Source organism: Bombyx mori, chromosome 23 (assembly GCF_030269925.1).
Source record: "Bombyx mori chromosome 23, ASM3026992v2".
In the NCBI taxonomy this organism is placed as follows: Eukaryota; Metazoa; Arthropoda; class Insecta; order Lepidoptera; family Bombycidae; genus Bombyx; species Bombyx mori.
Window position 1 is genome coordinate 20,181,403 of NC_085129.1, and position 26,055 is coordinate 20,207,457.

General features: G+C 40.5%; 3 protein-coding genes across 16 annotated transcripts in view; 1 reads left to right on the forward strand and 2 right to left on the reverse strand.

The window, feature by feature from the left end:
• The window catches only part of LOC101746620 (mitogen-activated protein kinase-binding protein 1), a 116,604-nt gene extending 107,160 nt beyond the window's left edge, over positions 1 to 9,444 (forward strand). For 11 of the 13 annotated variants that reach the window (XM_038019488.2, XM_038019489.2, XM_062675409.1 and 8 more), the window contains 7 exons: positions 1,255 to 1,379; positions 1,953 to 2,094; positions 3,698 to 3,817; positions 4,277 to 4,387; positions 5,106 to 5,222; positions 6,186 to 6,368; positions 7,007 to 9,444. In XM_038019488.2, coding sequence (XP_037875416.1) covers positions 1,255 to 1,379; positions 1,953 to 2,094; positions 3,698 to 3,817; positions 4,277 to 4,387; positions 5,106 to 5,222; positions 6,186 to 6,368; positions 7,007 to 7,158 — 950 coding nt within the window. In that variant the 3' untranslated portion in view covers positions 7,159 to 9,444. The remainder of the gene's footprint in view (positions 1 to 1,254; positions 1,380 to 1,952; positions 2,095 to 3,697; positions 3,818 to 4,276; positions 4,388 to 5,105; positions 5,223 to 6,185; positions 6,369 to 7,006) is intronic. The other 2 variants (XM_062675408.1, XM_062675415.1) reach the window with 1 other exon arrangement.
• A 2,844-nt stretch (positions 9,445 to 12,288) lies between these two features.
• Positions 12,289 to 14,961, reverse strand: LOC110385159 (uncharacterized). Its single transcript, XM_021347873.3, has 4 exons — positions 14,745 to 14,961; positions 14,272 to 14,361; positions 13,538 to 13,648; positions 12,289 to 12,430 (listed from the first exon to the last, which is right to left on the reverse strand). The coding sequence occupies exons 1-4, from the start codon at positions 14,776 to 14,778 to the stop codon at positions 12,300 to 12,302; spliced, it is 366 nt and encodes a 121-aa protein (XP_021203548.1). The 5' UTR covers positions 14,779 to 14,961; the 3' UTR covers positions 12,289 to 12,299.
• Positions 14,962 to 20,160: 5,199 nt separating this feature from the next.
• LOC101741864 (fatty acyl-CoA reductase wat) overlaps positions 20,161 to 26,055 on the reverse strand; it is a 48,790-nt gene continuing 42,895 nt past the window's right edge. For both annotated transcript variants that reach the window (XM_038019354.2, XM_038019355.2), the window contains exons 12-15: positions 24,836 to 24,955; positions 23,943 to 24,133; positions 23,021 to 23,087; positions 20,161 to 22,411 (exon numbers count right to left, since the gene is read on the reverse strand). In XM_038019354.2, coding sequence (XP_037875282.1) covers positions 22,309 to 22,411; positions 23,021 to 23,087; positions 23,943 to 24,133; positions 24,836 to 24,955 — 481 coding nt within the window. In that variant the 3' untranslated portion in view covers positions 20,161 to 22,308. The remainder of the gene's footprint in view (positions 22,412 to 23,020; positions 23,088 to 23,942; positions 24,134 to 24,835; positions 24,956 to 26,055) is intronic.

Genomic DNA, 26,055 nt, shown 5'->3' on the forward strand with positions numbered 1-26,055 from the left:
CTTGATCAAAAAACTTCAAGTGTTTGTGAATAAGTGCCTGCGTCAGATTTTGAAAATCTTTTGGCCTGAGAAGATCACTAACAAAGAGCTGTGGAGGATCACTAAGCAGACACCAATGGAGAAGGAGATCCTTACGCGGAAGTGGCATTGGATTGGTCACACTTTGAGAAAGCCCGATACACACCTATCAAAGAGAGCACTGACCTGGAAAGTGTTTGGTAAAAGGAAGAGAGGCCGCCCCAGAACAACTTGGCGTCGCTCGATGGAGCAGGAGCTAGGGGTCTTGGGCATGACGTGGGAGGAGCTAGAACAGACTGCCCAAGACCGATATAAATGGAAAAATTTGATTCGAGCCCTACCCCAGCAGAGGGTAATAGGAAAGCATGATGATGATGACTGTTCTTGCTGGGTTTGTGTTAGTAATGTAGTCAGGTTTGAGCCTCCTGAGTTCACCTATTAGTTAAGGTTAAGCTGCAATAGCCTCTCAAGGCTATCAGCATTGGTAGAAAAAAAAACTACGGTCGTTCGACTTGAATTGATTGACTTGTCATCAAAGATTTCAAGGTACATCACGCGTGAATATCGATTAAAACTGTTCCACTTTTTGTCATCGGTCCTTAATAAATATACCGAATTCCGAGTTAATCCGAGGTTTGGAAGGGGGTCAAAATCATGTTCAAATATTCCGTTACATACTAACATACATACGTCTGAAGCTAATAAAAGCGTATTAATAAAAGCATCTGAGGATGTGACTCAAATGCAACTTAAAAGCCTTTTCATAAATTTAAAAGTATCTTAACCATAAAATTACAAATTTTGATAATGAGGTCACCCCGTTCAGATTTTGGCTTGTGAGAGAGACAGCAAAATGTTCTCATTTATAAACCCAACTAATTTTGTTGTTTACAAACATTTTCATAAACAAAGTTTTCTCTATCGACATTTCACTGTGTTTACTACATTTTAACGCTTCAAAGGTTAACCCTGTTCTGAATTCGACAATAATTTTGTTTTGATTGATTCTAATGACTCCTCTTTTATTTGAGAGACGCTTCTCACGTCCCATTTAAATTTCATTAAAATTTGACCCATAGTTGTTGATTTATCCTCAATAATGCATATTTTGATGACACCACATTGATAATGACCACCTTTTTTGATTTCTTTCGGATACTGTGTATATATGGAGGTCTTTAAACAACATCGGAGTGCTTTATACTGGACGAAGCTTTAATCGTGTTCGAACTTCAGGTCAGACTAAGCCGGTCGCTCAGCAGCCTAGCAGTCAAAGCAAGTCCAGCTTCGTCCGCCCCCCACCGAGGTACAGCAACAAATCGAACATGACGAGGAGTTCCAGTGTCGGAGTACTGAACCAGGTGGGAGTCCGGATCGATTAGCGACTAGACTTAGATGTTTGAGGACACAAGCGATGCTAAATGATAACCTTAATGATGACCTGAACTCGCGCGTCGATTGATTTTAAATTGCGTCCATTGCGTGGTCTAAAGGATAAGACGTCCGATGTATTCGTGTTGAGCGGTGCACCGGTATTCGAATCTCAGGCGGGTACCAATTTTTCTAGTGAAATACGTACTCAACAAATGTTCACGATTGATTTCCACGGTGAAGGGATAGCATCGTGTAATAAAAATGAAACCCGCAAAATTATAATTTGCGTAATTACTGGTGATAGGACCTCTTGTGAGTCCGCGCGGGTAGGTACCACCGCCCTGCATATTTCTGGCGTGAAGCAGTAATGCGTTTCGGTTTGAATGGCGGGGCAGCCGTTGTAACTATACTGAGACCTTAGACCTTATATCTCAAGGTGGGTGGCGCATTTACGTTGTAGATGTCTATGGGCTCCGGTAACCACTTAACACCATGTGAGCTGTGAGCTCATCCACCTATCTAAGCAATAAATAAATAAATGTCTTCTTCAATAATTCTAGAGTGACTCAGAATCGGATCCTCAGCCGTCCAGACCACAGTCGAGCCGTGCTCAAGGATTGATGCGACCAACGATTAGCTCCATGAATAAGGCGGCAGCCAACACGGCCAGGAGACGTGGCCTGTCGAACGCCTACAGCGCCGGTAAGTTCAGAGACCATTTTAATTTGGTTCTTCAGTAGCGTCTGCAAAAACATGCCGGTTTTTTTTTTACAAAAATAACTGTTATAGCTTGATTTGATAATGATGGAAGCTTCTAATTACGCTTATACAAAAATAGACACGGTAGTTAAAAATTTAGATGAAATAAAAACACCGCTTCGAACAGTACGAGAATTCCTGTAGTGAGACAACCAGTGTTATTAATACTTAATTTCAACTAGTCACATTCGGCACAATTTTCTGGCAAATCTTGGATCTGATCAATGGCCACCAAACTCCACAGGATCACTCGCTAGCCCAGTATGAAGATTTATCCTAAAAATTCCGTTCGCCTTTTCGCTTCGAGTAGAACCGATTACTAACTGCCTTCATGTTATCTCTGTAACGCTTTTATAATCGACACGACAAGTCTACAATTATCGAGAACTTTCCCGGTAGTACTAGTCGTTTTGATATGTGTTTCCGTTATTTGATAATAGATGGCGTTACGTTTTTCGAGGGTTCTAGATGTTACTAGTTATTTTGATGACAGATGGCGTTACTCTTATCGTCGTAACAATATGTAGGTTCCTAAGTTTTCCGCGTTTTCAGGTATAAGTATTTTTTTTTTTTTTTTTTTTTATTGCCTTTGTAGGCAGACGAGCATACGGCTCACCTGATAGTGAGTGGTTACCGTCGCCCATGGACTTCAGCAATGCCAGGGGCAGAGCCAAGCCGCTGCCTACCGCAATATTTTTTAGGATAACCTTATGTGGCCTATGATTATTACTTTTGAACAAATCAATGCAATGCAATGCAATGCAATGCAATGACAAACAAACGTTGTCACATTTATAATGTTAATATGTATGGAAGTTTCGATTATGGGTTCCGAATTCGACAGCCGTAGTTCCAATGCCTTTTTTCAAGTTGAATTATAAATATCGTATGATAAGTAACTATCCGTCTTTTTTTTATTGCCTTTGTAGGCAGACAAGCATACGACCCACCTGATGGTGAGTGGTTACCGTCGCCCATGGACTTCAGCAATGCCAGGGGCAAATCCAAGCCGCTGCCTACCGCGCTATCTGTCTATCTATCTGTTATATCTGTTGTCTTTTCACGAGCGAACTACCTGATATGATGAATAGTTTATAGCAACGGTTCGAGTACTGGTAGGGAATATTATATTACACTGCTATACCTGAACAATAGATGAAGAACTTTTTTGTTATATTTCCCAAAATTTAAACTTCAAATGGCTCTCCTGTAAAGTAGCAAAAATGTTGCTTAAACTTAATAGTCTTTTACCTCTCGATATCACTTCTATTTCCTACACTAGCGCCATTTCGGTGAGTCTTCCAACAACAATTTGCTGTTCACAGACAGACGCTTTTTCAAATTGTCCCCTAGACAAGATGGTATTTACGACCCCGTAATGTAAAGCGTAATTCATTTTCGACCGTATGACCTTGAACTTAACGTTCTTTCGTCGACACCGACAGCAAATTCAGCTGAGTCCCCCTACTGCCACCATAAAAACCCTGACGCACCATAGTTAAAACAGCACAAAATTAAACACGTACTAACTTGCATGCGGGAACAGTGAGTCTCGCAACGGGAGGGCAAGAGGAGTCCAGTTCTGAAGCGGATGAGAGGAGGGGAGACGAGAAACCCTCGGCGCCGAGGCCCAGGTCCGGCTCCGTGGATGCCCAGAGGAGGATCGGTCAGTACCACACACAGTGTGAATGTAACTTGCGAATGGTTTTTCAAGGACTGGTGTACCGTGAGCGCGCAATGTAAAGCGTACAGAACGCGACTTGTACAAAGTACATTGCCGGCTAAATATTCAGCGTCACTAAAACAATAGTTCGAATACCCTGCCTTTGAAATGTTTCGGTCAGTAAAGGAACTGTTTTCACGGAGCTGGAGGCGATGATAATTTGGGTAAATTTCGTAATCACTGATGGTAGGGCCTTTATTGGTCCCGCCCGGGTGAGTAACGCGTTCCTGCCTATTTCTACCGCGATGCAGCCATAGACGTTGTACCCTAAAACCGATATTTAGAACTCATGTCCCAAGGTCTTTGGGCTCCGGGTCGGTCGTCAGTTATGGTATGCGATAGTCCAAAGACAGTTCGTTGTGTCGTTGTGTCCACTTGGTTACTGAGTGGTGTCGCGCACAGGGCGCAGTGGCAGCGAGCGCGACCTGTCGGCGAAGGCGCGCGAGGTGACAGCGCGGCTGGCCGCCGCCCCCCGCCCCCGCCACAAGCACGACCCCCCCGCCGACACCAGCCGTGAGTACCGCGCGCCCCCAGGAGACATCGCTTTGTCTTAGTAGGGCTGACGAATCTATCGATAAGTGCAGTTGCTCATAGGCATCAACAACCACACCCTGCTGAGTGAGTACTGATATGAACGGAGAAATGACTGATGCAAAGCAATTAACATCTCGAAATCTAATCAAGTTTCATCTGAAGTTGAGCTAACGTTTGACGATGCCTCCAATAAAGAATGGGTTGGTGTTGTGGTGCAGTGTGATCCCCACGCGGGCTGGACCTGGAGACTGGACCGGTCATGTGTGTCAAACTGACTTGATGGTACAGTGTAATGGTGGTGGTGGTGGTAGTGGTGCGTCCCTACCTCCTGCATCGAGGAAACTTTTTTTATTGCTTAAATGGGTAGACGAGCTCACAAACCGCCTAGTGTTTAAGTGGTTACCGGAGCCCATTGACATCTACAACGTATACATCGCAACCTACCTTGAGATATAAGTTCTAAGGTCTCAATATAGTTACAACGGCTGCCCCACCCTTCAAACCGAAACGCATTACTGCTTCGCAGCAGAAATAGGCAGGGTAGTGGTGCGCGGACTCGCAAGACGTTCTACCACCAGTAATTACGCAATACGTCCGTTTGTAAGTACAAGGAACCCTAGTTCAGAGCCGCGTATCCGCGTGGTACTTACTTTATGGCTACCGTCAATAATGAGCTCAGTGGTTGTGTCGTCGGCAGCGTCGTCGTCCCAGCTGTGCGCGGCGCTGACGGAGCAGCTGACCCGCACGGCCGGCAAGGTGGCGCAGCTGTACGCCAGCCTGCGCCGCGCGCCCGCCGCCGCCGCCGACCTCAGCGGTACGTCGCACACACGCGCCGCACACTCGCGCCGCACACTCGCGCCGCACACACGCGCCGCACACTCGCGCCGCACACTCGCGCCGCACACACGCGCCGCACACTCGCGCCGCACACTCGCGCCGCACACACGCGCCGCACACTCGCGCCGCACACTCGCGCCGCACACACGCGCCGCACACTCGCGCCGCACACACGCGCCGCACACTCGCGCCGCACACTCGCGCCGCACACTCGCGCCGCACACACGCGCCGCACACACGCGCCGCACACACGCGCCGCACACTCGCGCCGCACACACGCGCCGCACACACGCGCCGCACACTCGCGCCGCACACACGCGCCGCACACACGCGCCGCACACACGCGCCGCACACACGCGCCGCACACACGCGCCGCACACTCGCGCCGCACACACGCGTCGCGCACACGTGGCTTTCCTTATATCGAATGACTTTTTGGCGGGCTTTTGAACTTGGTGGACGGAGTGGTGGTACCTACCCGTGCAGACTCACAAGAGGTCCTACCACCAGAAAAAAATTAAAAGTTTATAACAAACTAAAATCCATTGTGGTCACCGACCCAAATGACTGGGAGTACGCCTCTAATTTACAAGATCTTTATAATAGAATCTGTACAGCTATTAATGAAGCCAATGCGGCTCTGATTCTCTCAAGTCGACCGCCCGCAGAGCTACCCCCGGTCCCCACGGCTGGGTACCACCGACCTGTACCAAACTGTAACGGCCATAAAATTGGAAATTTCAGACAACAACCTCTCATATACACAATGCAATAAAAATGCTAATTACGTAGATACTTGTTCTATTCTCCTATAAACACTATAGCACGTAAATTCTTAAATTGCCTTTCGTTGTCTATTACATTGATACGAAATAAAATTGAAAAGGTAAAGTTCTAAATATTACGAAATTAAAAGTACTTTAATGTATTTGAATTGTAGGTTTGGAAGCCGCGATACTGGAGACGCAGAAGGTCCTGCGCAGCGCCGTGTCGGGGGGCGAGCCGGGGGGCGCAGGGGGGCTGGGGGACGCGGGACCCCACAGCCTGACCCCCGCCGAGGGAGACGCGGGAGTACTCGATGTGGACTCCACAAGAGAGAAACTTGAAAATTTAGTTGCTAAAGGTATAGTATTTTAACACATTATTCGTTGGATTATTAGTGTAGTATATTCTAGAATCGAGCGCGACCTCAAAAATATCGGCGTCGAGAACTGGAAGGAGAAAGCCCTGAACAGAGCAGTCTGGAGAGACATACTGGACCAGGCTAAGGCCCACCCTGGGCTGTAAGGCCTAAGATGATGATGATGATGATGATTATGATGATGATATTCTAGAATCGGATTATGCGGGGGAATGGTTCTTTGTATCAGAGGACGGAATCATCTCGAGCAACACTTCGGAGCACTCCTCGTGGAACATCCAGTACAAAAGTAGAGAGGACCTGCTTAGATCCGAGGGTCCGAGGTTATCTCGCTCACCTCGAGACTGGAGTCCTCTTAGTTTTAATTTATCGAAGGCTTAATTGGTAATAATATATATACTTTTGTATATACGGGGTGTCCCAGAAAGAATGGATAAGCCTATTTCGAGTCCCCGATAGCTCTACTATGAGGTGTTTCAGGATTATCCATTCTTTTTGAGACACCCTGTGTATGCCGACCACGGCCGAATGCTCGCAATCATCCACGAGCCATGTCCCTCCATATGGACACCCCCCCCACTCTTAATGCGACCTACACTCACAGTTATCATTTATTCCAGAGGTCAACGCAACGAATCCAGCCATGTCTCTGATCGAGCAGTACTCCGACCTCCTCCTCAATATGATGCAGAACAAAATGGTGAACCAGTTCTCGTCCAGTCCGCAGAGTCTGCCGCCCAGCGCGTCCCGGGGGGCCGGCCGGGAGAGTTAGTACGGGGGGACGCTCCCACAGGTAGGGGGGCCGCTCCTATGGGTGGGGGCTGCTCCCACGGGTGGGGGGGTCGCTCCTATGGGTGGGGGGCCGCACCCACGGACACCCTTGTAGAGAAACTGACGGTCCCCCACGTCCCCTCGTCACTCCCGAACACATCTGTACATTAGCGTTACGTTTTTAGTATTAGTATTAATTTGTGTATAATTTTGTAATGTAATTTTAACGATGCAAGACATTGAAATGCGCGCTTGACCGAAGGAAGCCTTTATTAACTGTAAAAAAAAAAAAACACGTGTGATGTTTTTACATCAGAAAATTCAATTAATAATCCGATAATGACGTGTACCGCACAAAATCGCGCATTTTACTGGGTACATTTGGGGCCAAACGAACACTGCCTCCAGACCGTGCGCTGATATAAGGTCAGACACACACTATTTTTTAATGCTTAGATGGGTGGACGAGCTCACAGCTCATCTGGTGTTAAGTGGTTACTTGAGCCAATAGACATCTACAACGTAAATGCGCCACCCACCTCGAGATCTAAGTTTTAAGGTCTCAGTATAGTTACAACGGCTGTCCCACCCTTCAAGCCGAAACGCATTACTGCATCACGGCAGAAATAGGCGGGGGGGTGGAACCCACCCGCGCGGACTTACAAGAGGTCCTACCACCAGTATATTGAGTTTTAAAAGGTTAATTTAAAAAAAATCGTAAGTCGATCGAATTGTTTTTTATAGTAGTTGTCATTTAATATCGTTATCTACAAAGTATTGCATCTCCAGCAAACTATAACCTATAACGCGATGAGGGCATTACATATCGGCCCCGGTCGTACCGGAGCGCGGTGTCACCGCGTGGGGGCGAAGCACCCGCCGCTATAGGGCTTGATATACAAAGAGAACGTGTGTATGAACTGTTGTATGAACCAGTAGCGTGCAAACTTTTTCAATTGCGGCTCCTTTAGAAAGAGGAAATCCTTGATCACTCCTCTTGAAGGGAGTGGTGTATTATGAGCTGCTGAACAGAGCAGGAAAAAATGGCGACCATTAACAGTCTTCCCCCCAACCCCCCGTCCCCCATGTTCGTCAACGCATAGACACGTGTAAAAGAGATCTTAGCGAACAGATACGACGTTTAACTTCTCAGATCGTGTGATATTAGTAATCGACAAAGACATTTTAAATGTAATTTGTAATTATTATAATTTTTTTAACTAAAAACAAACAACATTTGACTTAGCATTCCGTAAAGCGCTAACACCTTATTTACATTCCCGAATAATTGGAAATCGATATTGTAACTTATACATCTAAGCTGGCACGTACCTCTGCTGGTTTCGATGGCGCCCAGAGGCGACAAGACGTCTCATGCGTGAGGCGTTTCCTTTAATCAATCACTCGAACTCCTCATCGACCTCAAGATGCGGAAGTTTCTGTTAACCCAACAACCACTTTCGACTAATGCGAAAATTCATATCGGCAAACTCTCTATAACCAAAGACAGGCGCGACTGCCCTACGTCATACATTACCCGTCCGCCGCCAATGTTCACGCCGCGAGCGCTACCAACGCGTCAATGTACTTTAAAATAAATGTCAATGTTAATATATTGCTAAGCGCTAGGGTTCGGGATAAATAAAAATTCTACTGAATCACAAGTTAAAACTATATTCAACACTTAGAACACTTAAAACACTCAACAAACACTTTAAAACTCTCATTTCGCTTGTTCCGATTCGCTTCAGGTGATCCGTTCGCTGTTTCGCTTCGAGTAGTTCCGATTACTAACTGACTGCGTGCTATGCCTGCAACGCTTTTATAGCCGATACCACATCCCTATAATTATTGAGAATATTCCACACATCTCTAGTATTGTGTTTCCGCTATCTGACAATAGATGGCGTTGTACTTCTCGAGCGTTCTAGGTGCTACTAGATTCTTCGATATTCGTTCGACTATTCGGCGGTAGATGGCGTTACTCTTACCGGCGTAACAATATTAAGATGTAGTTAACTTCCAGCGTGCATACCAGCATCCCTATCTTAATCTACGATCCTCTTTAATTAACTGTTTACCTAAACTACATATAAATCGCTGTGGTGTTTCTTAATAATGACGTTTATAAAGTGGCTTATGTGTAAATTATGTGTAGACACCATTTTTTAATTTTCAACTCAATTATTTTAATGTTCAAAAATATATTTGCCATTTATGTAAAAGACTAATGTTTATTGTGTAATTAAATATTGTTTTTTTTTTTAATTACAATTTATTATGAGTATTCTTTTCTTTTCTTTTTCTTTTTTCGTTTTCCAAATTCCTTGTCTGTGGTTCCTTCAATGGCGCGCGTTATGGATATTGGTCTCTTGATTTTTTTTGAATGGAAATTTTGAAATTAGGTTTCAGTTCGCAGCGTATAAAATAAAACTTCCACTGTTCCAAAATCTTGGCTTTCGTTTTGGATTGGTAGGAAGTGCATGGGCGATGGTAATCACTCACTATCAGGTGAGCCGTATGGCTCGTCTGCCTACAAGGGCAATAAAAAAAAACTTTAAAATCCTAACGATAAGATTTTTTTCTAAACAAATACGTATTTAGCTCATGTTCTCAGACGACTTCGAAGATGAAGGGTTAAATAAGTTGTTGCTTACAATTGTCGCCAAGGCAGTGATAACAACAATATTTATTTATTTTCTTACCTAAGCTGCTAGCCTTGAAAGGTTATGTCAGCGTAACCTAACTAGTAGGTGAGCTCACGGGGCTCAAACCTGACGACGTTGCCAACACGAACCATAGCAAGAGCAGTGCTTCGCAGAATCTACCACCGGATCGGAAACGCGACCTACTGAGGAGATCCGGCGAGAAACTCAGTGAGCTGTGTCTGTGGGTTAATTGCACTATTACATGAATATATAGGGTGTTACAAAACTACCCGTAAAGCCGAATTGAGGTTAAATGGGGCCTTATAACGAGTCCATTCACAATATTTAAGAACCGTAGTAACGCTGTATCAAAACAATAAAAAAATATAACTATTTTTACTGATGTGCAATCCCTCTTTCAGTAAAATTAAAGAGTAAACAACGCAGAATGTACCTACATTTCTACCTAATTCGCGGAAAGACAAAATTATTAAAAGACTTCAAATTGATAACTTTTTTTTTCCAACTTGACATTTTTTGAAGCCAGGACTTAAGTATAATGACATCCTTGTATTGAGGTTGCAAACATTTATGAATGTAAAATAGAAAAACTTTTAAATGAATGAATGAATGAATGATTTATTTTATTTCAGACAACAACAACAAGTCCACATGTGTACATAGTATCATTGAAACATACTTAAAATTAACAAAACCAAACAAATAAAAAAGATACATTTATTAAAAATAATTATCAGTTCAATACATTTCAAATATTCCATTCAACTGATACTTACTTCGAACCAACCATTATTATTATTATTATTATTTAGTCCGCAAGTGAAAATAAAATTAAAGTAGACAATTATTAGGTAAAATAGGTACGAATGCCTTTCTCTTAAATTATCTGGTTCCTTGACATGACAGCTTACTAGAGATGACAAAAAATTTAGGCTTTTATAATTAATTATATTTTTTACGGGGTATTTTGTAACACGTTGTATATCTTATATAATAAGGGTTAAAACACGTTTTTATTCTTGCATTTACTTGCACGATTGACGGCCATTTTGATTAGTTTGAACAGTGTAGCAGCCGATAGTTAAATAGAGCGGGAAATATTTTAATATTGCTCATTTACGTGTGTGTACTTTGACGAAACGGATTTTTTGTATAAAATTAAACTAAAGGAATATGAAAGATGTGTTTTATTTCATAAAGAATAAGTGAAATCTGTTGTATCCCATAGAAACTTGTACGCAAGTAATGATAAAATAACAAAAAAATATGTTTTCGTTATTTCAATTGGGTACGTTAAAATATTGATGTTTTATTACCTTTGGTAGAGCGTCTTGTGAGCCATCATGAGCAGTTACCATCACCCTGCCGTGAAGCAGTAATGCGTTTCGGTTTGAAGGGCGGGGCAGCCGTTGTACTGTAAAAACTGAGACTCAAAACTCATGTCTCGGCGTGTGAGGCGACATTTACTTTGCTAATGTCTACGGGCTAAATTTAACACCAGGTGGGCTCTGATGTCGTCCACCCAACTAAACCATAAAATAATGTATAATTAAAGCGACTGTTTGTTGGTATGTTTGGGCCTTCTTAAACCATTAACCGATTGTGACAAAACTTTCTAGAGCTAGTAATAAAAATAATTAATAAAACAAAAAACACTTAGATATATATAAAAAATATACATTATTTACAAAAAAAATAATTAAATTAATACGAATTATTTATCTCTGACGTTACGTGTTTGATTGCGAATCCTGTGCCTAATTTATAACTATGAAACTATGGAGGGTAGAGGATTTTTTTCCTACATATTCTGATAGCTTTGACAGGGCTATTTCAGCTTCGCCTTAGCGTGTGGCTGAGCTCTCGGGGCTCAAACCGGGAATGTCGCTAAGACTGATCCTAGCTAGAGCAGTGCTTCGCTTCGAGAAGATCCGGCGAGAAACTCAGTAGGCTGTCTGTGGGTTAATTTACTAGTCGAGCCTTTCGTCGCTAGCGACGGGTTCGACGAGGACGGTGACCGCACGACACTTTTTTATACACTAAGATGGTGCTCCTTCTATCTATCCTCCATATATAAAACGCTAAATTATTGTCTATGAGCTCGATACTGGCAACAATGGCGACGGAAGAGGTCGATGGCCATGCTTAAAAAAAAGAATACGAAAACTGTTACGACTGCTCTGGGGTAGACCGGTATTATAAAAGAGTGGACTAGTAATTGGTAAATGTATAAAAAGAGTAAAACAAGTAAGTGTCGCGAGCGGCGCCGCGCGTCCTTCGATGTCCGTGCATCAACAGAGGAGGACAGCCGCGCGGGGTCGCAGATTTACGCCGGCTTCGACACTTCGTGCAGCAACGCCGCCCGCGATACTTACTTGTTTTACTCTTTTTATAAATTTACCAATTATTGCAGTCCAGTCTTTTATAATACCGGTCTACCCCAGAGCAGTCGTAACAAAAACATTTCGTTTTATCAACGGGGTTCGTCGTCACAATCGCTTGAAACACTAAATTTATACGAAGCCTTCTTAATGAGTCCGGTCTTGATCAGAAAGTCTAAGATCGGTCGACGTATTCTCTCTCGGTGAGATGTAGACCTGATTCCTGTAAAGTAAAACTGTAATCAGAAATGAGGAGGACATCCATAGAAGCCAAGTTGCTGACATAGCCCGTAGGATTATACAAGCTGAAGCGGCAGTGCGCGAACCAAAGTTGCTGACATACTTTTGTTGTAACTGTGCTGAGACTTAGAACTTATATCTCGAGGTGGGTGGCGCATTTACGTCGTAGATGTCTATGGGCTCCAGTAACCACCTAACACCAGGTGGACTGTGGGCTCGATGACCCGTCTAAGCAATAATAAAAAAAAACATAGCCCGTAGGATTAGCTGAAGTGGCAGTGGGCAGGTCACATAGCGTGAAGATCGGACTGCAGATGGGGCAGAAAGATCCTCGAGTGGATACCACGTACTGGCAAGCGCAGTGTGGGACGGCTACCAACCAGATGGACCGAAGGCCTAGTGAAAATCGCTGGGTCACGCTGGATCCAGGTGACAATGGAACGGCCGCACTGGACTGGGGAGGCTTATTCAAGTTCTGCAGTGTACAGTGGACAAGCTAAGATGAAGATGATGAAAACTATAATATTAATGAGTTCGTAGGTACGCCTTCACGGTGTTTCCCGAGCGCTCTGACATGTCCTTCTTCAAACGAGGCTTGTTGAGAGTACTTAAGGCAGCGGCTTGGCTCAGCCCGTGGCATTGCTGACGTCTATGGGCGACGGTAACCAATCACCACAAGGTGGGCCGTAAAAAGATAGCATTCATTCACTTGTGGGTATTGAACTTTTTTTTCCTTTTTTTTTAGTGCCCTTGTTTAGGCAGACGAGCATACGGCCCACCTGATGGTGAGTGGTTACCGTCGCCCATGGACTTCAGCAATCCCAGGGGCAGAGCCAAGCCGCTGCCTACCACTTTCCTATCTAAGTTGATAGCCTTAAGAGGCTATATCAGCGTAACCCTAGCGTGTAGGTGAGCTCTCGGGGCTCAGACCAGGAGTCGCTAACACTAGTCCTAACAAGAGCAGCGCTTCGCTTAATCTACCACCGGATCGGAAACGCGACCCACTGAGCAGATCCGGTGAGAAACTCAATGAGATTGAACAGTGCCATTAACACTAAGCATTGGAAATGGTACAAAATGCGGAACTCACTGGAGACGGCTCGTAGCGGCTTCGTGATCAGCTGGGGGCCGAATTCGTATATAACTTGGAGATCAGCGTGGTTTCCGAAACGAAAACCGAATCCGAACCGATGGTCGCTGACTGTGAACAATCCTACTATTACTAGTGGTCCTAGTACTACGGGTGGTCGAATTTTTTTTTACTGCTTACATGGGTGGACGAGCTCACAGCCCATCTGGTGTTAAGTGGTTACTGGAGTCCATAGACATCTACAACGTAAATGCGCCACCCACCTTGAGATATAAGTTCTAAAATCTCAAGTATAGTTACAACGGCTGCTCCACCCTTCAAACCGAAACGCATTACTGCTTCACGGCAGAAATAGGCAGGGTGGTGGTACCTACCCGCACGGACTCACAAGAGGTTCTACCACCAGTAATTACGCAAATTATAATCCTATCAAATCCTTGGAGGCTTAAGGGACTATTATTTCACATGAACGGGTAATAGAATGCACGGGACTCGACTTGTGAGGACTTGCTAATACTAGCTCTACCAAGAGCAGTACTTCGCTGGATCTACCACCGGTGTGCTTAAGACGAATTTTTTAACGTTCTCTACAATAAAACAAAATTTTAGCCGAAATCGGATGTTGCCACCAAAGCAATCAGGCTTAATTACCTGGAATGCTTGGCCACTGAAAGTTTTTATTTTTTTGTTTAAGTAGCATAAGCCATGCTAATGATTTTAGTTGCAGAACTTACCTTTACGGATGGGAGGGAAGAAGCCGTAAATGGCGGCGAAAGCGGTCGGTACGTCTTCAGGTATGACCGGCACGCAATACACGCTCGCACCTGATCGAAAAAGAAGACGAAATTTTACCAAAAAAGAGAAACGACGTCTTGTGAGTCCGCGCGGGTAGGTACCACCGCCCTGCCTATTTCTGCCGTGAAACTCGTGTCTCAAGATAGGTGGCGGCATTTACTTTGTAGATGTCTATGGGCTTCGGTAACCACTTAACATCAAGTGAGCCGTGAACTCGTCCACACACTAATGCAACGAAAAAAAAATGTTACCATCACCCTGTTGTAACTATACTGAGACCTTAGGACTCATATCTCAAGGCGGGTGGCGGAATTTACGTTCCGGTAACCATTTAACATCAGGCGGGCCGTGGGCTCGTCCAACCGTCTAAGCAATAAATAAATAAAACATGTATGTACTTATTATTACTTACCGCATAAGATTAATCCGAAAATTTTCCACAGCATTGCACTTTTGTATTCAGGAATTATTTTCAGAGAGACTGTAAAAGCAATTGGTTCGTAGTTAAACGAATCGATGATGATGATGAAATAAATTGGTGATTTGTAAAATGGTGGTTATTTACTGAGACTTCGGGGTTTTTTTATTACCCTTATAGGTAGAGAAGCATACGGTCCACATGACTGTGAGTGGTTTCTTTACATTTATCATACCTTACATTATACATAGTTCATTACAAAATATACACAAAACTTGAAAAAACTAGCTTGACCCGATTCACTTTGGCTTTGAGGTGAATCAGGCTACGTATGAGTTTTTCGACAGGGACGTATGAGTTTACGTATGAGTTATTCGGGGACAATAGAGTTTTTCGACAGGGCTGGCACTATTTAGTTCTTAGGTTAGTAGGTAACTTTAGGTAATTAACTTTTTAATACGGTTTATGAGTTACAAAACTTTGATGAATAAATTAAACTATTTACTAGCAAAATAGGTACTGGCAAAATAGGTACTCATTAGCAATTGGAGGTATTCATTTGTATGTTAAGTTTCAATCCTCTATTAACGCCGTCTGTTGACGCTTCGTGACAATATGCGTGGCTCAAGAAAAAAAAATGGCGATAAAAACTAAATTACGCACTAAGCCGGCCGGTCTCAAAAACGAAAATCAGCCAAATTGTTCATGAATTTTCACAGAAAGTTGTCGAGAGTACAAAACATCAAATAGTTTCAAAGTGGGTTAACCAACTTATCTGTTTTCTTGAACCAATAACAATGAACACATAACAAATTATTTAAATATTATTGCACACTTTTAATTAAGTACTATGTTCAATCCAAGAGGTAACTATTGACTGAGGTTATTTATCATGAAAACAATAGGCGAATATATCGATAGTCAGTTTTATTGTTTTTAATTTTTCCCACAGGTGTACTAAGTATGTGTTGAAACAAAAATTCTCACAATTCTGTAAAGGTTTGTATAGGGCTTGTGTAGTATCAAACTACCGATCAACTGGCCGTTTTTTACAAGTTATAGTTTAGGTATCTATGACTTATTTAACAGAATTACAGAAATTTTACGTTTTAATCGTTTTTTATGTTCATACTCTATACTAATATATAAATCTACAGTGGTTTTTATGGATGTTCCGTTATAACTACTGAACCATACATCCGATTGACTTGAAACTTGGTATCCATGTAGAAAATAGTACATGTACTTAATGTATAGCCCCCCCCACTCACAAAAAAAATTGTAACTGTTTTTTAATTTTTAAATAAACTACTACTAATTGAATAAGAACTTTCTGATGAACTCATCTTTGTTTAATACTTCACTATAAAATTTTATTGCCTTTTGTTTATTTCACTTTTACACTAAACTCGATTATTCTTACCTTCATGTTTTAAGAAAAGTTACAGTAAATACCATGTTAATACAAATAAATTAATAATGTTGTTGAAGTAAACAAATATTTATTTAAATAAACATAATACAAAAGGCTTTAATAACAATACTTTACATACTTTTCTTTGCATATTTTATAATATGTCGTAAGTTAGGTTAGGTTAGGTTGTAGTAGCGCGCAAGCGCATGCGCACCACATTACTAGCACTTGCGATTTCGTATTTTGTATGCCATGCCTACATTTACCAAAACGACATGGTCATTGTGAATTCAATGTACATTTCCCTTCTTTGAAATTGTAAATGTTAGTTGAATGCACATTACCCAAACGAGGAGGCAAATGTGCACATTACCGGAAAATGTGTTCATTTGCCGCAATATCTACTTTTACCGTAACATATACAAGTTTCAAACAACAACTCTAAGCATTCCCGATACTGAGGACCGAATGGTAAACAGTCGACGTCGCCCAAAGCACGTCATTTCGGATCCTCCCGATCTACAAACGGTGCTTTTAGGTACCTCAAGCACCGGTCATCGTGCTCGCCGAACTCGTCGCTTGCGACAAAGGGCTCGACGAGTAAATTAACCCTCAGACACAGCCCACTGAGTTTCTCGCCGGATCTTCTCAGTGGGTCGGATTTCCGATGCGGTGGTAGATTCAGCGAAGCACTGCTCTTACTAGGGCTAGTGCTAGCAGCGTCATCAGGTTTGACCCCTGTTAGCTCACCTAATCGCTCGGTTAAGCTGGTATAGCCTCTCAAGGCTACCAGCTAAGGTAGGAAAAAAATGCTGCTTGAATTGAACCCGACCCATTAAATTAACTATTAGACGCCTGCTACTCTGGCACTAGGAGTAATCTTAGGGATACTGGTATATTTGTATATTCGTCGAATTCGCCCAAGACTTCCATGGGAGTAGATGCCTTCGCGAAGCCACTGCCCTTGAGCTGTTAAGTCTCCTTTGGACGCGCTCGGGCAGCTGTTAGCAAATCCCACTCTTCTCTGAGCCCACGCTCACCCACTTGCCCTGGAGAAACTTGGAAGGCATACGGATCATCAGTAATGAGACCTTCAAAAAAAATTTCATATGACAGTCTTTATTGAGCTAGTGAGATATTTTACTCACTCGGTCGAAGATCCTTCCTTTGTCAATATTTCTGAACAAATTAACTAATAATCAAAGTTATAATATTAGTAAGAAATATGCTCTCGGTAAAAAATGGCATACAAATTTGAGTTAACTTCTACGCTATCGAGAACGTTAAAAAACTCGCACTAAGCACACTGATTCTCAAACTCGTCCGGAAGTATGTCAGTGCCGGTGCGTTAGTCCCTGATCCGACTCACGCAGACCAAACTTTTAAGAAGCCGCGTAAAACGAGTAATTAATTTCGACTCTGAAATCTGATACACAACACTAAATAGGGTTGTAGTCAGCGGCTTGGCTTTGCCCCTGGCATTGTTGCTGTCTATGAGCGACGGTTACTCGCTCACCATCAGGTGGGCCGTATATTCGTCTGCCTACAAGGGCAATAAAAAACAAGAAAAAAATACTAAATTAGAAAAATCAGGGAGCACAGCAGCAAGGTAGGGATGATCGATATTAGAAAAACATCGATGATAACATCGATTTAAAAGTATCGATGTACGATAAATATCGATAGCGAAATATCGATGTTTTGGTAGGAAATAAAACTGTCTATTTTATTTATTATACGTGTTTATTAATTAAAACTACGTTTTACGGATTAGAAGCGGGCGTTGCTCACGATTATTGAGGCATTGGAATAAAACTGCGGCTAACATAGCAGTGACTGTTTTTTTTTTTCAAGATAAAAGGTCTGCGGAAATTCACGCTCACTCAATGTGCTGCTATTCATCGAGTTGACGTCAAAACTCCCAAAAATCAATAAAAAGAGGTAGACCAGGTTTTTATTGAAAAAAAAATATAGAACTACGACAGACTAGGCTGTATAGGCTACGCTCTTTGCCTGCTTATTGGCGAATTTAAAAACAACAACAACAATATCGTTCGTTGCCGGCTTCCGGATTTTCAGTTCATTTTATTATTATTATGAGGATATCATAATAATAAAATGTACGTATGGGCTTATTTCTAGCAACATTAACCACAATTAACTTATTTAATACTGTAAATAATGATGAGAGCGATTAGTGATTTCGAAGAAAACAATTAACAACTTAATTTTAGCTGCAGAAAAAAAAAACATATTTCTCTTACCTGGGTGAGAATATAAAAATCGTTTTCTGAATATGAAACGATATTTCTTTGTCTATCAAATTAAGTTAAAATCATCATCACCCGACAACTTTTTTAGGGGCCCAAACGCCCTAAGAAAATGGGCATTGTAATTTAGTTTCCTTATTATAGGGTTTTTTTTATATTTTTACGTACATATAAATATTTTTATATTATTTTGGCCGGTCAATCGATTACCCGTAGAAAACATTTTGTATATAATTTAACCATTAACCAGCATTATGAGTGTTATGACTATAATCTCTATATAGTACATAATACTACATAACATACATAGTCAGCTAATTATTTTCCTTTAAATTTCTGCATTTTAGACATGTGTAAGTAATGCGAGTGATATTACTCGGGTAATATTACTCTACGATGTAATGCAACATCACACATTACGCGAAGGAAACAAACATCACACTATCACCCAACATGTTTCTTTCTTTGTCGTGTAATGTTGCTTAATACACGAACGGAACCGAGCGAGCGAGACAGACCGATCGACGCAAAATAAATGAGCAAGCGACACGGAATTATTCCTAGTGATTTTGAACCGTATGTCCTGGCCGCTAGGTACATTTTTATACCTACGGTACGTCTGAATTTTCATATAGGTATTTGTGTTTATATTTTTCATGCGGCCAGCCGGTAGTTCCCCGCAAGTACTTACTTAATTTTTTATTCGCAACTTTTGTAAAATCGCTAGTCGCTCGTAATTGTTTAGTAATATTACATTTTAATTTTGGGTTTGAATTACTTAAGCACTTGTTTGAAGATAGTTTTATTATTTGTTTTAATGCGTGTTTAATAAGTGAAAGAAAGAACGGCGTCTAAATGAAAGTACAGTCCTCCTTGGATGCACTTTGAGGATATCGCGCCGAAACAATGCATCTACTGCTCTCGTATATTAACATTATTGTCGAGCTCAATTTGCAGTCTAAGTCGCCATATGAAATCCGTTCATCCCACAATAAATTATATTAAGTAAAAAATAAAATTATTATATTATTAAGTAAGTCAATCTCTGTCAAGTAATATAACAGTGTATTACAATACAAAGTTCATACTTTGTATTGTAATACACTATTGTAATGACACACCCGAATCATTACCTAAGTGATGTGTATCAACACATCACTTAGGTAATGATTCGGGTGTATAGATACAATGTATTCGTCGTCACAGTATCTATTGAACGCACCGAGTAATGTTAAGAGTGATGTGTAATGTTTTCGAGTAATATCACCTGTCTGTAAAAGTGATGTCATATCACATTACATTGGGAAGTGATGTTTTGCGCAAGTCTACTATCGCCATTTGCCATTTATATTGCCAATATATACTATATATATTAATTTCATTTCATTTCATATCTAATACGAGTGGAGTAGACGCGATGCGCGTCCAATCTACTTACAAAAACAAGCACAGTCCGAAGACTGTGCGACTTTCAACCTCATGTCTCGCACGAATATGCTTACGCAGCTTTCTTAAATAAACCGGCGTACAAATCCATAGCGCGATTCAGAATTACTGGACAGCGCCACCTATTGATGACATTCCATAACGTGAAGAAAAGCTTGTGGAATTTTGTGCTAAATATTTAGTGTTTATTGTCTCAACGTGAATGGTTTCTGCCTCTGCTCCAACCTAGTGAATCCGGAATCCCTATCGCATGTTTAAATTGAAAAATAAAACGAGGATCAGCATTTTTAGGTTATTTAATATAAAAACTACTTCAATTTGTAATATAATAAAGCATGAAACAGTAATCTAACAAATTTCACGTTAATCTCAAAACCAATCACGGTGCATAAGTGCATAGATAAAATACACTTAATATTTCATTTGAGCATCAACTACTGTAAGTTCTTCGTTTATATATTGTATAACCAGCCCCAAACTCTGTCAGATGGAATGAAATCACGTACACGTTTGGGAAAATTTAGTAAGTTTGCGCGGCAAATTTTGAGATTCAATAAATAAAATGGCGCATTTTTAGATAGCGAGGTCCACAATTAGGGCTGCCACCCGTACTTTATAATAAAGTATTGCACGCTATTTCAGGTAATTGCACTCTATACTTTATGTGAACAATTAAGTCCACGAAAATACTTTATTTGGCATGTTTAGCTTTCTTTGGGATTTTAAAAAGTTTAGTCATATGTATTTTTTCGATAAGCGAAATACACTACATCACCTGAGCACTCGTTTTTTTTCTAAATTTTTTTCCTACCTATAACAACCAATGTACTTTATCTACAAAAAAAAGGTGGCAACCCTTTCCACAATCGGCTGTGAGCATACCGATATCGCGGACTCACGTAATATACTACATACAATTCAAACAAGTATGTATTCAACTATGATTAGTTTAATAAATCAATGTTTTACGCTATTGGAAGCTAGTATTTTTTTTCTCTGTACACTTTCCTTTGTTTAAGGACAAAATATTAGTAATAACAATAATTTGAACATTGAACACTTAAAACATAAAATTGCTTTTGCGTGACGCGACAAATCTATGCATTAAATAGTTCCGAGATAACATTCCGTTATAAGAGATTGATCTAATGTGTAGAGTGAAGTTAACATTTAGAAAATACTTTTGCCTAAATGAATTTTGACTATTTTGTTACCAGATACGTTTCCTACACTTTCTTTTAAATTATTTTAGCTAGTTTAAAATGTTTTAATTTCTAAAGTTTTAATTCTAGAATCAAGGACGGATTAATCTCGTGGTTATGATATTTAAAAGGTTTTTATCCAACAATGTATTGGATCGCTTATATAGTTAGGTAACTGGCGGATTTTAATTAGGTTCATATTTAAATTAAGACATTAAATCACAACAATTTAATCTATGGTAGAGAGTACACACTAAAAGCCCGCGACTTTTTGGCGGGAATGCGAGGAGTGAAGTTGTGTGATTTGTTTTATTTTATCTATTTAGTTTTTCTTCAGATTTAAATGTGTAGTAACGGTGGTTTATTAACTGTTTAATATCTGTGAAAGTGCACAAATATGGGAAAATGAAACAAAGCTGCTGGACGTAACTTCTCGGGTTCCTCCAAAAAGTCCACTGAAAATTTTTCAGTAAATGACCACCATTTTACTGAGATCAAATTTGATCCCATACCATCATTTAATTTAATTTCATCCCAGTTAATTAATGTCTCAAATTAATCATCTTCGTTTCATTTCATTTCATTTCCCTTCATATTATAATTTTTCATAAAAATAAGACTAATATAAATTAAATTAAGACATGACTTAAAGGTCTTAATTACCAGGTCATATAATTCCTTTAAAAAAAAAACTAAGAGCGCGCCAAAGCTGAAATATGTCATTATTATTTTATTCTAAAACTTGTTTTATTTGTGTATTTGTACATATTTTAAACACTGTCTAACCTCTTTTCTTTGTTGCTTAATTAAACACCGACACGTCCAACAATTAAGTAAGTACATACATATTTAATTTTATAATATTAAATACTGTAATTACTTTAACATTTAAAATCTCGTTTAAAATCTCTCACAAATTAAATAAATCTCATAATAATCTGCTTTAAATTGGTAATATCCCTATAAATAACCCAATTTGTCTTGATAACATATATTTTTGTAAATATTTTTTTATGTTCGTTGCCATTGTTCAGTTTTAAGTTTTTTTAACATAGAATATTTATTCTTCGCGTGTCCAACCACTAGATGTCATTAAAATAACAAAAAATACTTCATGGTTTTGAATTTCATCGCTAGATGTCACTGTAACAATTTTATCCGCTACCATCGTGTCTGTACAAACATAAATATCTTAATTTTAATTATTCAGACTAAGATACAGTTACTCAAGCCACAAACAAAGATACGATCGGTTTTAGTATTACATAGGCTAAATACAAAACAAAACTAAGAGTGACGAGCTTCACAATTTGATGCAGGATGAATAATCTGAAAGAAAGAAAAATGTTGATCAGCGCCATCTCTGATGTGTCATAAGCAATATAATTGAACTTCCATGTTTTTTAAATTGATAACTAAATTTTATTTTATAATTAAAAATAAGGGCAGTCATCTACGAAGACGATAACTGGAATCATCACATCAAATTTGATTGATGAGAAATTGAAATTCAATTTCAAGTCGAATCGAAATAACGGATTTACTTGATTTAGTGAGAGGAGAGTGACAGAGATTGCTTTTTATACAAAAAAATAATTAAAAAAATGATTGTTAATTCGGTTTACGGACGACAGTTTTACGTGATGACGTCAGTAGCGGCACTATTCGAACTGCTAGCTGTGACGTCACGCGAGAAGAGAGATAAACGTGTCAGAAGCCAACGTTTCAGACTCGGGCGGAACGTGACACTTTTTCGTGCGTGCAGCCGGTGTTCATCTATTTTTATGACTTTATCACGTCGTAACACATCTCATTCCCACGGGCAACTGTAGACACTGACCACGTGTCGAAACCGCGGTAGACATCTAGTCTAATATGTAATTAGATCAGCTTATAGAAAAAAGAAAAAACAATGTTAAAAAAATTCTAATTAAATACCTTGTCCATTTTTTTCTGGCTTCGGGCAGAGAGGACAGGTCGTCCTTAAGTAGATACACACGAAGTCCTGTGGAGGCATAATGTTTATTATTATTATTATTTGGTTTAAGTGACATTTTTGCAACTTCACAGGAGTTTAAAATTTAACGGTAGGCAGCGGCTCGGCTCTGCTCCTGGCATTGCTGAAGTCCATGGGCGACGGTAATCGCTCAACATCAGGTGGGCCGTACGCTCGTCTGCCAACAAGGGCAATAAAAAAAATGGGCAAAATATCATAAAAAACAACTTCAGCAATTTTTTTTTTATTGTTTAGATGGGTAGACGAGCTTACAGCCCACCTGGTGTTAAATGGTTACTGGAGCCCATAGACATTTACAGCGTAAATGAGCCACCCACCTTGAGACATGAGTTCTAAGGTCACAGGATAGTTACAACGGCTGCCCCGCCCTTCCAAACTGAAACGCATTACTGCTTCACGGCAGAAATAGGCAAGGTGGTGGTACCTACCCTCGCGGACTCACAAGAGGTCCTACCACCATTTGAATGGGGTAAACATAATTGAAGTTCAATTAGAAACATCAAACTGTTGGTGCTGATGCCAAATAAAACGCGCCTTTAATTACAAAGATAAATGTCGCGTGTTAAACGAAATGTCGCTTGAACTAAACCTCTTTTTTTTTTCTTCCTACTTAAGCTTAGAGTCTTGAGAGGCTATTTCGGCATAACCTTAACTAGTAGGTGAGCTCACGGGGCTCAAACCTGACGAAGTTGCTAACACTAGCCCTAGCAAGAGCAGTGCTTTGCAGAATCTACCACCGGATCGGAAACGCGACCCACTCAGAATATCCGGCGAGAAACTCAGTGGACTGTGTCTGAGGGTTAAAACCCAAAACTCGATAATGTATACATATTTTTCTCTTACCGACTAGGAAGGTCTCGCACATATAGTCCCAGGACATATCGGCTATGTTAAACGGGAATATGACTTTGTCGTCGTCCGGCAGCGAGCCCCACATGTCCCGGACTCCGTTGTCGCTGAACTGCCAGTCCTGGGTCGAGAAGTAGAACAGGATGTTGGTCAGCTTCATCACCTTTTTGTAGATCTTCACCATCCTGTAACGAGCGTTCGATGTTGGACGAGAGACGGTTTTTTGTTTGAGGACATCGCTTTGATAGTCGACTTCAAAAGAGTAGGAGGTTATCAAGTGTATTTTCTTAATATAGTTTTATTAGCTTCAGACGTATGTATGTTAGTATGTAACATGATTTTGACTCCCTTCAAAACGTCGGATTAACTCGAAATTTAGTATACTTATTAGGGACCGATGGGTCAAAATGTCTTTAAATATTCCGTTACTTCTGTAAGGACACAGTTTGGTATGTAAACAAAATTGTCCGTAGTCATAACATGCGGCTGCACCCGCAAGCTCCGTTGCTTTTTACTTTTTAAGTTTACTCGCGAATAGCCGCTCCGATTAACCAGTTGTGTTATTTAATTATCTCACTTCCGATAAGGCCCGGAACCATTATTGACCACTACCAAAAAACTCCTAATAAACATTCTAACGTACATAGGCCTGAAGCTAATAAAAGCGTTTTAAAAAATATTATTTTTTGACATTTTTTTTTATTGCTTAGATGGGTGGACGAGCTCACAGCCCACCTGGTGTTAAGTGGTTACTGGAGCCCATAGACATCTACAACGTAAATGCGCCACCCACCTTGAGATATAAGTTCTAAGATCTAATTTATAAATATAATAAAATAAAATAAATATAATTAAATTAAATTAAATATAAAAATTATAATACGTACGTAGCCTTCTTGCCCGCCAGAACGAAGTAAATGTCGACAAAAAGCGCTGGTAGATAGTGCAAGAAGAAATTGTAAAACAGGAACATGTAGTAATTGTTGGTCGGATTCAATCCGTAGTACCTGGAAACATTAAATGTTTATATAGTTAACTAGCCGTACTCGCCCGCTTCGTTGGGCACTTAAAATTAACATTATTATATATTGTCATTATTATGAGGGAGTCCAACACTCATATAAATATTAGCCTATACATTAAATACATATATTTTCTACATGGATACCAAGTTTCAAGTCAATCGGATGCACGGTTCAGTAGTTATTAAAACCACTGTAGATTTATATATTAGTATAGATGGCAAATACAACTTTACTTGTGCAATGATAAATACATCGGTTTTTTTTTGTATTGCCCTTGTAGGCAATCAAGGATACGGCCTGATGGTGACTGGTTGTCGTCGCTTATGGAAATCGACGTGGCCCAAAGGATAAGACGTCCGGTGCATTCGTATCTAGCGATGCACCGGTGTTCGAATTCCGCAGGCGGGTACCAATTTTACTAATGAAATATGTACTTAACAAATGTTTACGATTGACTTCCACGGTGAAGGAAAAACATCGTGTAATAAAAATCAAACCCGTAAAATTATAATTTGCGTAATTACTGGTGGTAGGACCTCTTGTGAGTCCGCGCGGGTAAGTACCACCACCCTGCCTATTTCTGCCGTGAAGCAGGCAGTCGTTGTACCGTACTGAGATCTTAGAACTCATATCTCAAGGTAGGTGGCGGCATTTACGTTGTAGATGTCTATGGGCTTCGGTAACAACTTCACACCCGGTGGGTTGTGAGCTCGTCCACCTATCTATGCAATAAAAATAAAACATACACCTACAGAGGATGTTTTTAAACAATGTTGAAAGCGATAATTGTCTCAGAATTTACTTACTAGTAAATGAGTCAACTATTATCAAAGCCGGCAATGTGACTTTTGGACAATTATTGGTAAATCAGAAAAACGAATTATTGACTTTGTGTTCCATTGGCAGTCACAAAACTCTTCTGAACGACATCTTAGATAAATAACAGGATAAGTATTAACCTTTATTTAATGCAGGTTTTGAACCGTATTCTTTGAAGGAGACGATTATATTCAAATCAATCTGTATTGACATATCAATAACATTTTTTGTCCAAATGCACAGATTGCTACCTTTGATAATAG